The sequence below is a fragment of the Macrotis lagotis genome, chromosome 3 (assembly GCF_037893015.1).
Source record: "Macrotis lagotis isolate mMagLag1 chromosome 3, bilby.v1.9.chrom.fasta, whole genome shotgun sequence".
NCBI classification, from domain to species: domain Eukaryota; kingdom Metazoa; phylum Chordata; class Mammalia; order Peramelemorphia; family Peramelidae; genus Macrotis; species Macrotis lagotis.
The window spans coordinates 55,085,676-55,102,440 of NC_133660.1; the positions used below are offsets into that span (position 1 = coordinate 55,085,676).

The 16,765-nt window shown below is 38.7% G+C and overlaps 1 protein-coding gene across 1 annotated transcript in view; it reads left to right on the forward strand.

The window, feature by feature from the left end:
• Window positions 1-512: 512 nt before the first annotated feature.
• ELOVL6 (ELOVL fatty acid elongase 6) overlaps window positions 513-16,765 on the forward strand; it is a 147,986-nt gene continuing 131,733 nt past the window's right edge. Inside the window, exon 1 of the mRNA XM_074228709.1 lies at window positions 513-664. Coding sequence (XP_074084810.1) covers window positions 576-664 — 89 coding nt within the window. The 5' untranslated portion in view covers window positions 513-575. The remainder of the gene's footprint in view (window positions 665-16,765) is intronic.

The window sequence follows — 16,765 nt, forward strand, 5'->3', positions numbered from 1 at the left end:
TGCATTTTGATTTCTTTTGGCAAGCAAGTTTGACTACTTCCAGAATGAGGCTGGGGGCGGGGGGGCTAGGGAAAGGTCGGCAGATAGGAGAGGGCCGATGTCTAGGGTGATTAAACAGCCCGGGCACTTATGCATTTTTTTAAATCCCCTCCAGGCTTTATGCTTAAGTGTAAACAAAACTGGCAGAGGGAGGAGGTCTCTCTGGATCCTCGCACGGGGTTAATTTTCCAATCACACGAGGGGGAGGAGATTTCCTCCTAGACAAGCAAAGGGTGATGGATAAACGTGCGGGCACTAAGACCGCAAGGCATTCGTTTCCTCCTACGGTTGATGCAGAAGCTGAGAGAGGAGGAGAACCCCAGACACAGGAGAAGGAGAATAGGAAGAGCAGGAAAAATCAATGCTAAATCCAGGATACAGCTGAGAGAGACACCGAGGCTGCACAGGGAGGGGGACAAATAGGGGGGTGGGTGGGGGAAGGACCGCAGAGAGTACTAGAGAGGGGGGGGAACCGCTTTTTGCAGGTCATTTATATATTTTTATATAGAATACGCAGGGACTCAGAAGCAGTTCCAATGAACATGTCAGTGTTGACTTTGCAAGAATACGAATTTGAAAAGCAATTCAACGAGAATGAAGCCATCCAGTGGATGCAAGAGAACTGGTAGGTGATGTTTTGATGGGAAATACTATGTCTAGACTCTAATCGCCTTTTTTGATGTGCCTTAATGTTAACATTTCCCTACCAAGATTTTGAGCGATGAATTGCACAAATACTAAGCGAATTTGTGTGTTTGTATATCTTGTGTATAGACGGCTTATGCTGTGTATCAGCACCTAGGGCGATGTGTAATTCCTGAGAATATGCACTCTATCTTATATAACATAATGGAACACATGTGTTTATTGTATAGAAAGATGTGCGTGTGTGTGTGTGTGTGTGTGTGTGTATGGCAGAGGGAGAGGGAGTGATTCTTAGTTACCATTCTAAGCTAAGGTGTATCATCTCCTAGTTTTTGTAAGAATTCACAATGTTTTTTACTAATACAGAGTCTGACATATTTGGAATGAAAAAAGCAATCAGAATGTGAAAATTAACCCACCTCCCCCCCCCACTCAACCCCTTTTTCCTTCCCCTTTCCACCCCCCCCCCACCTCCTTCGGGTCCACTCCCCACACCCTTTCACCATCTCCTTTATGTCCTTCCTTTCTCCTTGCAACCCTTTCCCATACTGCTACCCCTCGTTCGCCCCCTACCCCGGGCTTCCAGTCCTCATCCTTTCCTTTCTCGAGACCTCTTTTCCCATTTTGATCGGATCCCCTTTCCGGTTACAGGAAAGGGTGGGAGGGAAGAGACAACCAGAATAAAAAATGAATGAAGCCCGGCATGCGTAGAGCCACGCACCATGATTAACTTTTTGCTTTTAATTGAAAACGCGCCCTCCCTAACAATTTGCTAGGTGTTGAGAGGTTTTAATTCAAGTTATTTCAGTACCGGAGTCAAAAACAGCCTGGGCCCTGCTCGCCGGGGTGGGGGTGGGGGAACCTGGGGGGAGTCAGGGGCTTCTCCTCGGAACAAAGTTGTAACCGAGGGAAGCCTTAGGCTCGTTTCCTGTGGATGTTGCCTTCTCCAGCCCCGCAGAAAATCCCGGGGCCAGGTGAGCCGCTGTCACCTTGCAGCATTTATCAGGGGGAGCGGGGAATGGGCTAATCCCGGAGGCACATGGGGGGCACCTTCTGTTTTTCTTTCCAGCCTCGCCTAGGAAAGTTCCTCCAGGCAGCACGCCCCTAGCCCAGGTGATCCCAGGCTCTGTCTGTGGGGGGCCGTCTGAGCCTCCCCGAGGCTGGCCGAGCTGCAAACCCACGCGTGCGCGCACAGACACAGACACACACCACACACAGATACACACCACACACACACACGTTCAGCCCCAATCCCATCAATGAGCTGGCTGCAGGAGAAGCCAGGCTGGCGGATTGGGAGGGGGGAGAGAAGAGGGGTGCATGGGGAGCCCGAGAGGGACCTCGCCCCCACTCGTGGCCCCCCTCCGGCCGGGTCGCCCCCTCCCCCACCTCGCCGCCAGGGAGGACAGCGGCGTGCGCCGGGCAGCTGGGGCCCGGGGGCGCACACCCTCACGCACACGTGGACTCGGGCGCCCCGCCGGCTCCTTCTTCCCCTCTCCCCCCTCACCACTTCCTCCCCAGGCCGGACCTGGCGAGCAGTCCCCATTTGCCGCTGCACTTAACCCTTTCTTGTCCCTCTCTGTCCTTGGCCCTGGGCTTGCTCTCCAGAGGAGGCTGGATGGGGGTGCACTCCCAGGGATGGGAGCCCGGCCTGCCTGGGGTGGGAGGCGGAGCTCGGCGCCTTTGCACTGGCTGCAGTGGAGCTGGGGGGTGGGGGGCAATGCAGAGGGCGCAGTGGTGTGATGTGGGGTGAGCGCGCCGGGATGGAGGATGTGCGCGCGTCTGTGCGCAGGCCGGGAGGGAGGGAGAATATCGGAGACGTTTTGGGAGGAACTGGAAGTGTGCTCCACGCAGAGGCAGAGGTTGCTGGGCGTGCTCAGCCAGCAGAGAGGAGAGTGGCGAGGGCGGCAGCCTGGCACACGCCCAGCTGTGGCGGTGGCAGCCGCGGTGCATCCAGGTTGACCACTGGGAGCAGGCCAGGAACTCCTGTTGAGCTCCCTCACAGCAGAAAATTAAGCCTTTCAAAGCCCTGGTTGCTCCCTTCCGAACTGTGGCGCTCTCCCTTCAGCCCTGCCCCTTGGCATCCTTCTTGGTCAATTTCTAGAAATTTCTCAGGTACTAGTGGTGCAGAGTGATGAAAACTAGGGGTTCCTTAGTGATCCCAAGCTAGTTTAGCTGGCGACCTTTTGCTGCATTATCGCTGTATTTCATACTCTCTTCCTCTAATGGGCATCATCTGCTGCTATTTCTTTTGGCCCTGTAGACCTTGTTTGAAATTTTGCAAGAGCCGCCCTATGCCCAACTTACTATCAACCTGGGTGTCTTGTTCTTCGTTTTCAGCGAATTGTTAGTTTAAGCTGCACATTGGCACCCAGTAGTTAGAGTCTAAGGCTGCCTTTTCTTTAAAAAAAATGCTCAGTCCTTTCTCTGCCTCTTCCTAGGTGTACACTACCTGTGCTTTTTCCTGCCCCCACCCCCATTCCCTTCCCTCTTTATTATATATATATGTATGTGTGTGTATATGTATATATATATATATATATACACTCTATCTGGCAAACATCTTTCTTTTCAATCAGGTTTGGTGACCTGGCAGACTGTACTTAACACAGTTTCAGTACCATATCTCATTAACATTTTTAACTTTATAGCCTATACTAGTTCTACTAGTCCATTTCCTCCGTCTCTATTCTCACCAGTCTTTTGGCCAGATCCTTTGTCTTTTTAAAATTCCATTTTTTTCAGCTAACAGGATTTATTTTCCTACCTACCTCTTTCCCGCCATATATGTGTGTATGCACCTATATACATACACACACACACATATGTGTATATATATACATATATACATATATATATGAGAGAGAGAGAGAGAGACAGAGAGATGGATGTGCTTAAGTTTTGTATGAATACACACATATAAATGTAGGTGTGGATATGTGTAATTTAGCCCCACCTTTCATTCTGGAGTTCTTACTTTTCCTCTTTGCTTGAGTCCATTCTTACCTTACACACATTTTCCTTCCTTCCAGGCTTACACAAAGCAATCTGTAAAAACTGTTTTCCAGTTCACCAGGACTTCCCTCCTAATTTGATTAGGTTTTACCTGTATCAAAAACACTTTTAAAGCATTTCCCTTAACAGTTTCACCTCTAACCACAAAAGAAGAAACAAAAATTACCACCACCACAAAAGATTTAATAGTCTTTGTCAGAAATTCATCTGCCATTATCTGTTCTCCAAAGGAAGGAACTAGCTGTTTGTGTCCCTAGACACCTGTGGAGGCCTGGTGAAAGTACTGACTTAGGGGCGGCTAGGTGTCATAGTGGATAAAGCACCAGCCCTGGAGTCAGGAGTACCTGGGTTCAAATCCCAGACATTTCATAATTACCCAGCTTGTGTGGCCTTGGGCAAGCCACTTAACCCCATTTGCCTTGCAAAAAAAATACCCCTAAAAAAAGAAAGTATTGGCTTACTTTGAAGATTCATGTATTTTTAGGGAACTTAAAATGTGTCATTAATACCACTATTAGTTATCTCTTTCCTTGCAGGAGGGATAGGATAAGCTACTGAAGATTGAAATTGAAAGGTAATGGATTTTTCTTTCATCACCCCCCCCCCCCACACACACACACATTGTTCTCAAGTCTATAAGCCTTTTGTCTATTGAACTTATTTTCTTAGATTTGTTTTTAGTTAGTTCTGCAACTTGTTCTTCCTGATTTAAATAAAGTTGCAGAGAAAATACTTATGTTTAGAATTTTCTGGAGGTAGACAGGTAAATAAGCTACTTGGAAAACTGTCTGATGAACTCATTGACTTCTGTGTTGACACCCTCAAATTGCTGCTCTAATAATAAGCTTTCCTTTGTGGAAGAGTGAAAGCGAAATATTCTTCACTTCTCACTTTCCCAAGTCCAGATATATGTTTAAAAAAGCCAATTATGTATTCTTACCTCCAGAACTACTTTCTGGTAGAGCTGGACCTTTTGAGATCATCTTGACCAGTACCTCTCCTTTCCAGGTGGGGAAATTGAGGCTCAAGGTGGTTAATTAAATAATGTGACCAAGATCAAGTAGCTAACTAGTAGCAGAGCTAGGATGACTGAGTGTTGAAATTCATAATGGAAAAGAACAAAATAAACAAAGCCAGATCTGTTAGCCCTTCTCTTTTGCTCTAGAGAGATTGCTTTGTGTTTTTCAGTCTTTTGTTAAGTTTAGATTAAATTTTAGTATAATATTGATTACATGAAATTTTAAAAAATGATTTAGTCTCAAATTGAGTAAGGCTATAGTAAGTGCCACCCCACCCGTTCAAGAGAAATGCTTTGGACCAGCTTCTGTAAAAAAAAAATACAATGCTAAAATCAAATAGAACCACACCCAACTGAAATCCTATCTTATGAAAATGTCTTGTATTTGTCACTAAATAGAACTCCTAAGTAGAATCTTAGAGAAACTTGAAGGAAGTCTAAACACATATAAAGATGACAGATCCAAAAATCTTCTAGGAAAATAGTTAAATTATCTTTTTTTTTATGATTATCTAGACTGCCATCTATAAACAGGTATTTTGTTATATAGATTAAATAACTAAATAGGATCCCTTTGAAGGATAAATTTTTCTGTTTTTATGGTAGAGTTGTTTCACTGGAAGCATATGAGCAGAGACAGGATGGTGAATTTATAGTCTAGATATTATTTAAGGCCCCAAACTCTTAAAATTCCATGATTCTAGGGACAATTGGATGGCACAGGGCATAGAACCAGGAGTCTGGAGGACCTGAGTTCAACTCTATCCCCCCCCCCCACAAAAAATTCCATGATTCTAGTGAGTTAAGCAGTTATTAATGGAATAAGGTTGTTTCTTTTTTCTAATAAGACTTTGTCAAACAAGAAAGAGTTCCACTAAAGCTATCTTTATCAAATTTTGTATTATCTTAGTGAATGTTTCACTGATTATTTATATTGATCTAGAAGATTAGGGCTGAGTAAAGGTATAAAATGAATGCAATAACCCATTTTACCTTTTTTTTGGCAGATATTTTGTCCCTAATAGATTAGAACAGCATGAAAAGAAAATACATATTCTGGAGGGAACAAATATCACATCAAAATAATTCCAAGTAAAAATATTCCTGAGTAATCAAATAATTTTTATCTGGCAAGTGTCAGTTTTTATTCCAAATGATAGGAAAAACTATCTGATAATAAAGATGTTTAAAAGTATTGGAGTTTTTAGATGAATGTGTTTGACTCACTTAAGTTTCAATGAGAATTTATTCAGTTTTTATTATGTGTTACATAGTGGGAGTTGTAATTTTCTGGGAATATACGGGTAGCCCCTGTTGCTTTACAAAAAGAGAAATGGAGGCAATTGTGTTTTCCTTCCTTGAAGTGTCTTTGCCTTTTCTCGTTCTAAACTAGACTCTGACTTAATTTGTTACTGCTGCCAGCAAGAGGGTAAAACTGACTAAGAAGTGCAAAATAGGCACAAACTCATTGTGGGAGCTGAAAAAGTGTTCCCACCCACTCACCCACCCACCCACCCACCCTTAGCCCCACAGAGTGCCTCTTCTGAGGCTCCAGCTCACAGACACCGGGTCTGTGCTAACAACACGGATGACAGTCGCTCCAGTTGTAATTGTCTGGCCAATAATAATTATCTTCTGATGTCTGCTGACATGGTGTTCACCAATAGGAAAGCAGGAGCCCTGTGCTGACTGCTCTAATATTATGCATGTAAGATGACGTCATGAAAGGGCTGGCTTCAAATCTCTCTGACAGCCTCCTCCCCCTTTCAGCACCCTAGCATCCCCTGCTGCTACTTGCCACAATTTAGCATACCCTTTCCCTTTCTTTTTTTCTAATTCATGGTAAAGGGGTTTTTTTGTCTTTTTTGCTTTGCATAGTTCCCCTCCCCCAAGTCATATAGGATTTCTTAAGGTTCACAAGGAATCTTATTTTTAATTACAAATATCATTTAAAACTTATTTTTTAAAATCAAAAGAAACGGAGTTTAAAGTGCAATTTATGTACTTTGATCCGGCCCATTGGAATTCAAATGGAGCTACTTGACTCTGTTCTCCTTTGCACTTAGCTGGAAGTTCAACCTGGTGCTATGATTTAAATCCCAGAGAAAAAGGCCAAACAATAACTTTGGTATGTCCAGGCCTTCTGCTCCTTGTTCTAGGGCTTGAGTTCAGATTCTATCTCTGACCCTTATTACTGAGGTGACCTTGGACTTCCATTTCCTCATTTGTAGAATGAGAGGTTTAGAGGAGATGGCCTGAGGTCCATTCCTGCTCTAAATTTATGGTCCTATGAATAAAATCATAGTGCTGTTTTTATAGTAATATTTGCAAGTTTAAAGGGCAATAGTGCCAGTAGACAGTTTCACATTCTTTTCATTCATTTATAGCAACTCCAGTATAACATTCAGTTTAATAACTCAATATTTTTAAACTTGAAACAGTTATTAAAGATCTTCTGGGTTCTGAGAATACAAAAACAAAAACAAACTTAATTCCTCCCCTCAAGCTTAAGTTTATTGTGATGTAGATGTTACTAGATAAGGAAATGTAAGATTCTTTGTATTCTCTGTGTTGTGTACTTAGCAAAACCCCTTCTTTGAGGCAGCTTGGCTTCACGGGTAGAGCTCTAAACTTGAGAGTCAGGAAGATTCATCTTATTATATAATATGTAACTATTATATAAAATGTGTATATAGCTTGGCGGTGCAAAATGCTGCAAACATTTTTAAACAGATGAAGAAATCAAGGCTTAGAAAAAAGGACTTAAGCAAGGTTACACATCAAGGAAGGGCTAGAGGTGGGATTTGAACATGGTTATCTCAAGAGTTGCATATTCTTTTCACTACCCCACAGTTTTATTAGGATACACAGTATATTACATATTTTTTTGGAAAACATACTGTGTAACATAATAGAACTATCTTTTCACCTAAGATAGTTTGTAAGAAGGAAGTTTTCTAGATGCTAATTGAAGAATTTGTTATATAAATTCATAAAAATTGAGAGTTATAAGATCATTTAATTAGATGATTAGAGTTCATCTCATTCAAATTTCTCATTTCACATGAAGAAAGTGTTTCTCAAAGATCACAGAGCAGAAGAAAGATGGACATCTATATCCGTTGACCTCAATGCATTGTCTTTCCTTTTTAATTTACTTTTTTAATGGAAAGAGCATTTTTCCCCTCTATCTTTAGCTCCACTGAAAAAAGAAAATTGAAAAATCAAACGCATCTAACAATTGTGACAAATGCGCATAGCCAGGCAAAACAAATTCCTGAATTGGCCATGTCCAAATGTCATATTCTTCATATTGAATCAGTCACTTTCTCTATGAGGTGATGGTTATCTTCTTTATAGTCAGTCACTGTATTGATCAGAGTTCTCAAAAATCTTTCAAAGTTGTTTTTCTTAATGTTGTAGAATTTGTTCCCTTGGTTCTGCCCGCTTCACTGGGTATCAGGGCATAGAGGTCCCAGGTTTCTGTGAAGCTGTCTTTTTTGTCATCTCTTACCACATAGTAGTATTTCATCATATCTGTAGTCTATAATTTGTTCAGCCTTTCCTCAACTAATGAGTATTCCCTTCATTTCCGGCTCTTTGTCACTATAAAAAACTTTTGTCTATGTGGGTCCTTTAGTCTCTAGGTGAAAACTCCTTTTTTTTTCCTTTACTACAGCTGCCTCTAATTTACAGAGAAAATTTAAAATAATATTAAAGGTGTCAAAACTATGCCAGTGATAGATGCGTGTCCTTAAGGGCCATACTGATTAAACTAGCACAGTGAAAAACCTCTAAAAGATAGGCTTTCTGACAGTTTATGGAGTGTTGCTCAATTTCTTTTAGGTATAATTTGATTACTTTTAAACCTTTTGTAGATGAGTATGTACAAATTTATGTGGCTGGCATAGTTCAGACCTTATGTGAAATGTTCATCTGGTGTATCATTACAGCTAGCTGCCAATAACTTTAATTTAGAAGCATTGATAAAAGGGGGCAGGGGAACTATGTTGAACTATGCTAAAATGCAAATTTATGTATGTAATTGAAGTTGGTTGTTCCCTTTATTCTCTCCAGACACCTTAGATATAAGGGCAATATTAATAAAAATAAATTTCACAAATATAGCATGTTTTTATGTTTTATATATATATATATGTATATTTATTTATGTTTTTATGCCGAGTGAATAGATTTGCAATCTATATTCTGGGAGGAGCACCCATGTTGCTGAGTTCACAGATCCATGGAAGTCAGCCAAAGAAACACATTTACATAAAGGACTCCACATAATATTATCTTGTATTACCATTGACAAGAGCAGACCTAAAAGCACCTATGAATCTTCTAGGGAAGAAATTGCTTGCACCATTTCCTTAGACTCTTTCCTCATTTATTTCAAGATGGCAATTTTTTTTCCCCATTTGAAAGATATTTTTAATGTTTACAGTTACCTAATTTTAGCATGATCAGAGAGAGTAGAATGTGATAAAATGTGATATCTGCGTTTGTCCAACTATTTAATCAGTTTTATAAGCAAATATCTTTTTCTTAAGCAAAATATATTTGGTAGGCCAATTTTTTTTTCTTAAAGTTATAGTTTAAGTCTTAATTTGACGAAGATTCATCGCAGAATTCAATTTAAGAATAATTTTTTAAGTTCTTACTATGTATTACTCACTGTGCTAGGCATATAAGGACAAAAATAGTAAACAGTCCCTTCCTTAAAGGAAATATGTTTCTTTAGAAATTATGTGATCTTTCTTGAGGTTCTGAATTATTTGACTTGGCTCCAAATTGACAGTCATTTACAACTTCATTGATTTTGCACTACCAGAGCTCTGATGAGGAAAAAAACATACAAAGAGAACTACTAGTGACAAGATATTTTTACAGGTGAAAGATATCTATGAAAGTAAGTTATTTTAGGTAGAGACAGACTTAACCCTGACCCAGACAACTATTCCTAAATTTCGATTTTAATTTCAGAATATTCTTTAACTATCTTAAATGTGAGTTTCAAAAAAATCCTATCTGATCTTTTAAAATCAGTAAAAGTATGCATACACTGACATTTATATACTACATTAATTTCAGACCACAGGCAAGAGCAGGTAGCCCTATGTCAAATTGAGGAATTGCGCAGAAGAATATCATGTGAAAACACACTGAACCAATTATAAGAGAAAGGAACAACTTATAGACAGCCCTAGTTTTCCAGTTATACATACAATGTGAGGAGAATATGAACAAGGCATCCCCAGGGATAGACCCTGTGAGCCCCCTCTTTATGGGAAGGCCTTGATAAGGGTAAGACAGATTGAGTATCATGGGTGCCCAAAAGGATGCAATGATAAATTCAGTCATGGAGTAAAATATTCATAAGCCATAAGAACTGTAAAATGATAGCTTTTACTAATACCACCGAGAAAAAAAAGAACTTGTCCACTGTATTGTATAATTTATCTTTAAGATGTTATTATAGCTGATACCCTTTAGTTTTCTAGGCTGCTGGGAGTTATGTCCAATACCAATCCTTCCATTCATGTGTGCAAAGTTAATTAAAATGTAAATGCATTAAACAGCATGACCTCTCTAAAAGGGGTTAATTAACATTTTTAGAAGAAATTAGTTCAGTTTTCTTGTTTACTTTGAAGTTGGGAGCATTAGGATCTTCCCAGAAGGAGGTTAAATAAAAGAAAACTTGAGTTAAGGCTTAATGAAAGAGCTTCATCTTCAAACCCTTCTTTTTTGTGTATACCTTCTATTGAAGTCAGTGAGAGTTACAAGCTCTTAATAAATTGATCTGAATATCTATTTCAGGAAGAGGAGAGACATTCTGGTGATACGGGGGGGGGGGGGGGGGGAAGTACAATGTTTTAATAGTTTGGGTAATTGTCAGGAAATGTTATTTTTTTAAAAAAGTAGATTCCTAAATTTCAGATATGTCAAGTTTATGATCCCAAGATATAAGCCCTTTCCAGTTGTCTTCAAAAATTAAAATAGATTCATAGGGTCACAGATACAGAACTCAAGGGGACCTTACTTATTCACCTCTCTTATTTTACAGGATAAGGAAACTGAGGTCCAAAGAAATTAACTGATCTATTCAAGAGCTCAAAAATAATAAGTCTTTTGAAACCAAATTGAGCATATGTTCGTTCCACTGGATCAACCTAATTCATTTGTTCAATGTAGTTCAATGTAGTATGGTGTTGAAGAAGCTAGTAGATTCCTGCCCCGCCTCCCCACCTTATAGTCCTAGGAGTCCATTTAATTCATTAAGAGTTACAATAACAGGGGTTCAGTGATGCTACAGTCAGAAAAGTTCTTTCAGAGTAGTTTCATCATTTTTTGTTGAGTGACTTTCATAGATACAGAGGTACATAGGATTTTCCATTTTCCCTGTTAAATTATCTTATTTTGGGTTTGACCATATTTCCTGCCTAATAGGAAATAATAATAAATGTTGATTCTGTCACCTCTCATGTTAGCCATTCCTCCCATCTTCATATTATCTGAAAAGTTTAACATGTTTTCTAGATCTACAGCCAAGCCAGACGTAAAAATATGGGTAGAGCCAAAGAACTTGAGATCTTTCTCCAGATTGACATGAATCTAGTAATAATCCCTCTGCTGTGAGGGTATGTTGAGTGAATCTCTATCCCTATCCAAGAAATCTTAGCGCCTTTAGCCCCTTTTGTCCTTAATGAGATCACACTGGCTTACTTAAAAGAGGACTGTTCTCCACAAGCTCCCAAGCCTTCCAATCAAATCATGATATTAAGAAGCTTGGAATTAAGACTTGTTTGCCTAAGAATGATAACTTTTGTCTCTAAAGGGAATGAGAACATTGCTTTCTCTCAAAATATCCTCCCTTGTCTGTTCAGAATTGGACAAGATATGCCAGGAAGGAGTAGGAATTATTTTATTCTTTTTGTTTGAATCCATAGTGAAGTGCTTAAAAGGAAATAGGTGCTGAATAAATGCTTGTGATTAAGGTGAGTGAGCATTAAGCAGAAACATAAGGCTGGCTAGGTGGCGTAGTGGATAAAGCACCGGCCCTGGAGTCAGGAGTACCTGGGTTCAAGTCCAGTCTCAGACAATAATTACCTAGCTGTGTGGCCTTGGGCAAGCCACTTAACCCCATTGCCTTGCAAAAACCTATAAAAGAAAATAAGAAGAAGCATAAGCACATCAGAGAATAATTATTTTTTATTTATCTTGTTAAATATTTCCCAATGACATTTTAATCTTGCTCAGGCTACACTCAAGTGTTATAGGCCACATCTGACCCGCACATGTTTGATACCTCTGACTGATAATACTTTTGATTACCCAATGAATCCTCCTACTCAGCCTCTAGATGATTTTGGACAATTCTTATTCATTATGAAAGAGTGGATTATATTACTTCAGACAAAATAATACAATATGAATGAATAAATGAAAAAAATGAGTGAAAGATGAATAAATAATGAATTATTTATCTTTAGTGTATATACTTTATAATACAATCTCCTTGGGTATTGCAACTCTTAAATGTACAACCTTGAGGAATGTGTCCACCGGCGAAGAATTTCCCTAGGGACAATAACAATCTTGTCTAATAGAGACACAGGAAAAACACAAGTCTCTGGAGAGAAAATTAATACCTGTAGAATTAATTAAATGAGCTAACTATGTGGCATCTGGAAATTGTGCTGCATACACACCTACCTCATTTACATTATTGAGTCCAACACTACAAAATTATTGGACTGCAATGAGAATTTTCAGTGGTTTTGGCACAGCTCTAGAAAAGGGTTCATTGTACTGAATCAACTTTGAGGAACCTAGAAGGTGTTGGCATATCTGAGCTGTTCTTTCTTTCTAGACTTCACTTGCCTTCTGTAAAAAGAAAGCATCAAATTCAATTCTATGAGACGCTATATTTACATAAGCAGTAACCTGGAAATTTCCATGTGTTCTTTGCTCTGATGATTTCTGCAGTTAAATAAATTTTTTTCAGTTCAAATATGCTATTTCAGAATGCTAGTAAGCATTTTATTAAATATGTACTTTGTAAGGGATGAAATAGGAAACAAGACTAGACTTGTGATATCATTGGTATGGGATGAGGAAAACTCCCAGATGAATGAATTCTGTCACCAATGCAATTCTGTCCCTTCTTGATAAGGTTATGACATTTTTAACAGTTATGGAAAGCAAGAATGACTGTGGCTTGCCTAGGGTCATAGATCAATTTATGTCAGAGGTCTTTCTGGCTTCCATCTCATGAGATTTAAAGACAAAACCAAATCTCTGACCTTCATTGACTGATATTATGTTGGAATAGATTAGATATGGCAAGGCTGCTGCCCCTAGGTTTTTGAATCCTCTGAACTCATTCCCATTGCTAAAATAAATTATGAGTAGATGGTAGTGAGTTTAATGGTTAAGAGCGTTGATTACCCATTACATCTCTTCTCTACTTGTAGCTCCATTTGAGAGTGAGCTCTTGGCTAAAGGAAATCTATACTCTAAAGACTCATGTCCTTCAAGTCCTTAGCAGTTTAATCTGTGCCTTTCTATTTTACATATATACAAACATGTGTTGTATATGAGACAAGGAAAGAGTGTGATCCAATGAATCATAATGAAATGTGGTTTAGAAAGAGTGGGGGATTCTCAATGATTTAAAAGGGATTCACACTGTACTAGATTTTTCTGCTTAACTCCCCTTATTGTGATAAATTCTCTTTTATATACTATGATAACTTTCCTCTCTAATTGTTTTTCCCCTTTATACAACCTTATTTTATTAAGCTTTGTTTTTACTTCACAAAGGTTTCTGAATATGTCCCTAACCCTCTTCCCTCCCATACCCAGTCAACTCTTCTAAGAAAGATTTAGAAAAGAAAAAGAAAGCAGTTTGTCAAGGATCACCCAATATATTTTCTCTGACCTACAGGATATGCAACATTCCATCACACAGTCCCCAATCTCTGCAAAGAATTTCCCCATTAATTTTATTTAATTTTCCCATTCTTTTTCCATAACCACTACAGTATTTAGGTCTTAGTATCTTAGATTCATAAAAATACAGCTATTAATCACTGAAGAAATGCACAAAATTAGCAAAAGTTTTATAAGTTACTCCTAGGAATAGGATCCACAATTAGGGTGTAATAGACCATCTTTGAGATGAATGGAAGTGTATCACCAGAACTCAAGGGCTCAAGAAATAAGAGAAGTCTTATTAGTGAAAAATCTTTAAAATGGAAGGTAAGAAGCTGTGAATATGATTCACAGTGCAAAGACAATTTGGCAGTAAATCTGAAGTAATAATCAGGTTTGGAAAAAAAGAACTTGAATCAATTCCATATTCATTTTTAAAAGTAATACTTGTTTATTTTTTCATTTGTTTTGTTTAAAATTAAACTAAACACTGTAAAGATTGGTCTGATAACTGGGAGAATATATGTATCAACAGATAAGGGCAAACTTTTATGTCAGAAAGGGAAATCAGCTTCTTTGTTTACATATAATTCCTACAGCATTAAAGGAAGCAAACTATCTTGCTCCCAATTTCTGTGGCACAGTTCCTAGTTTTGTTAACATTTTGCTAAAGCCTGCCACCCAGATGTGGGTTTGGTTATCAAGAATTGGTTACCAATCTAAAGATTTAGTGTAGGATTGGTTATCAAGGCCCCCCTCACTCTTATAGCCATTTTTAAAAAAGTATAATTACTTTCCAATGTAATCTCATTTCTATCACAAATGTCTAATATTTAGTCTAGTTCAAATGCTACTTCCTAGATGAAGCCTTCAGAGATACCTTGCCGCTAAATGTAATATCTCTTTCATCACTTGTCATACTTGTCTTACTCATTAGTAGTTTCGGGTAATGCAATTTGTCTTTGTATCTTAGAGTGGGAGAACGTTATGTCAGAGTGGGAGAAAGAGGCGCTGAGTTCAAGCTCCTTCCAATGATACATAGTGACTGTGTGATCCAAGCCTAATCCCTTAACTTTCTGGGTCCCAAATGTTCTCCAGGATTGTAAACTGCGAATCAGTTACAAACCTTGATAATACTGAATTTCCCCTGCTTTGGGGGAAATTCTCAGCCTTGTTTCTTAGAAAGTCCAAAAGGAATCTCACCCAGGACCCTGACCCTAAGCCTGGGGGTAAAGTGAGCAGGTAAGGAGGACTAATTGCTGGATTTAGTGTAAGCTTCCTATTTTGTAGATTTGGTTTAGATAGATTTTTTTTTCAGACCTGCTTAGAGTACACAGCAAAATCAGCAGTATTCTATAGCATTTGAATGGACTACTGTTGTATTCTATCGTATAGTCTGTCTCTCTAAGGAAGTTTGTCTGAAAAGTCCACCTTAGGTATTGGGTGCCGTGCCTATTTGGAGGATCTTGGGCTGTAGTTAAGTAATACATTCCCAGGGCCAAGTTGTTCTTTGTCTTCCATCCTGCTCTATAACCAGGAGTTTTCTACTTGGGTGAAATCCTGTCTATCCTCACCTTATTTCCCCCCCCCCCCCCCGACTTATAAGTATAGGTCAATTTTTTTGACTACTTTTGAATTTTATTTTTAAAATTACTTTTTTAAAAAAATTAAATAATTAAGAACATGATATCCTTGTCTAGATAATTTTTGAAGTTGCTACCACTATTTTTTTTTATCACCACCACCACCACCATCATTTCCCAATCAATACTTTCCTACCTCTCAGCTCCAGCTGGCAATGAATCTTTTCTCCAAGCACCTAAGTGGCTTAGTGAATATCTGAGTATTGGACTTGAAATCAGGGGCAGCTAGGTGCCACAGTGGACAGAGCATGAGCCTGGGAGTCAGGAGGACCCTGAGTTCAAATCCAACTTCATGCATTTAAATAATTACCTGGCTGTGTGACCTTTGGCAGGTCACTCTTACTGCCTCAAATAAAAAAATTAGACTCGGAATCAGGAAGACCTGAGTTCAAACTAGACTTCAGAGCATTACCTCACCTCTTTCTGCTTTTGTTCCATTTTAAAAATGGCAATACTAATACTAATATCACCTTTTGTGGTAGTTGTGAGGATGAGATGAGATATTATTTGCAAAGTACATGTAAACCTTAAAGCTCTCTCTATAAATACTAATTATTATTATTATTATGGTCACCAGAAACAGGTAAGGAAAACAATAGTATCTAAATGTATATGCAGCAATCTATTTCTATATTTCCTCAGTCCTTTATTGAGAGAGAGAGATAGGTTTCATTGTTTGTTCATTGCAATTAATCTAAATTCAGTTGCTTTGGGTTGTGATTTCATTTATGTTATTGTCCAGGCTTTAGTTATCCTTATTTCTCTGACATCCTCATTTACTGTTTCTTAGGCTGCAGGAATATTCTATTACATTCATATGACACAACTATTTGAGCCATTTTCCAATTAATGGATACCTCATTTATTTCCAGTTTGTTGCTGGAAACCACAAAGATTATTGCTATGAATAGTCCTTGACTTGCTTGAGATACATACCCAGTATATAGATATCGATATAGATGCAATTATCTATATAGGTAGGTATTTGTTTACTTTTTTGTTTACAATCATTGAGAAAATTTTTCTTGATTATACATTTGTGACAAGAATTTTTTTAATGGTGTGGGAGGTGAGGGAAAAATAAGCTTTTGTTCTTTTTTATTTAAATAGAGAAGTGAGGGGTGCTAGAGATTTGAAATGTTAACGTGCAATTTCAGATGAAATAATGAATATATGTATGCTCAGACATATCAGTCATGTCTTAATAACTTTGATCCCATGATTTGTGATCTTGTCACATTAGAGTTTTGTTGCGCCCTTTATCCTACATATGCATGTGTATGAAAAGTTAAAGTAGCTATCTGAATCTCTCTCTTCTTTGTTTGCTGTAGTTTTCTGTTCTGCCACAGGAAAACCTAGCAATCACACTGTGTCATATGTGAATCCTCTTCTATTTAATTACATTGTCAATTCTGACCTATAAATTAGAAACTTTCTGAAACTATCCACACTGATTATTGGGTTG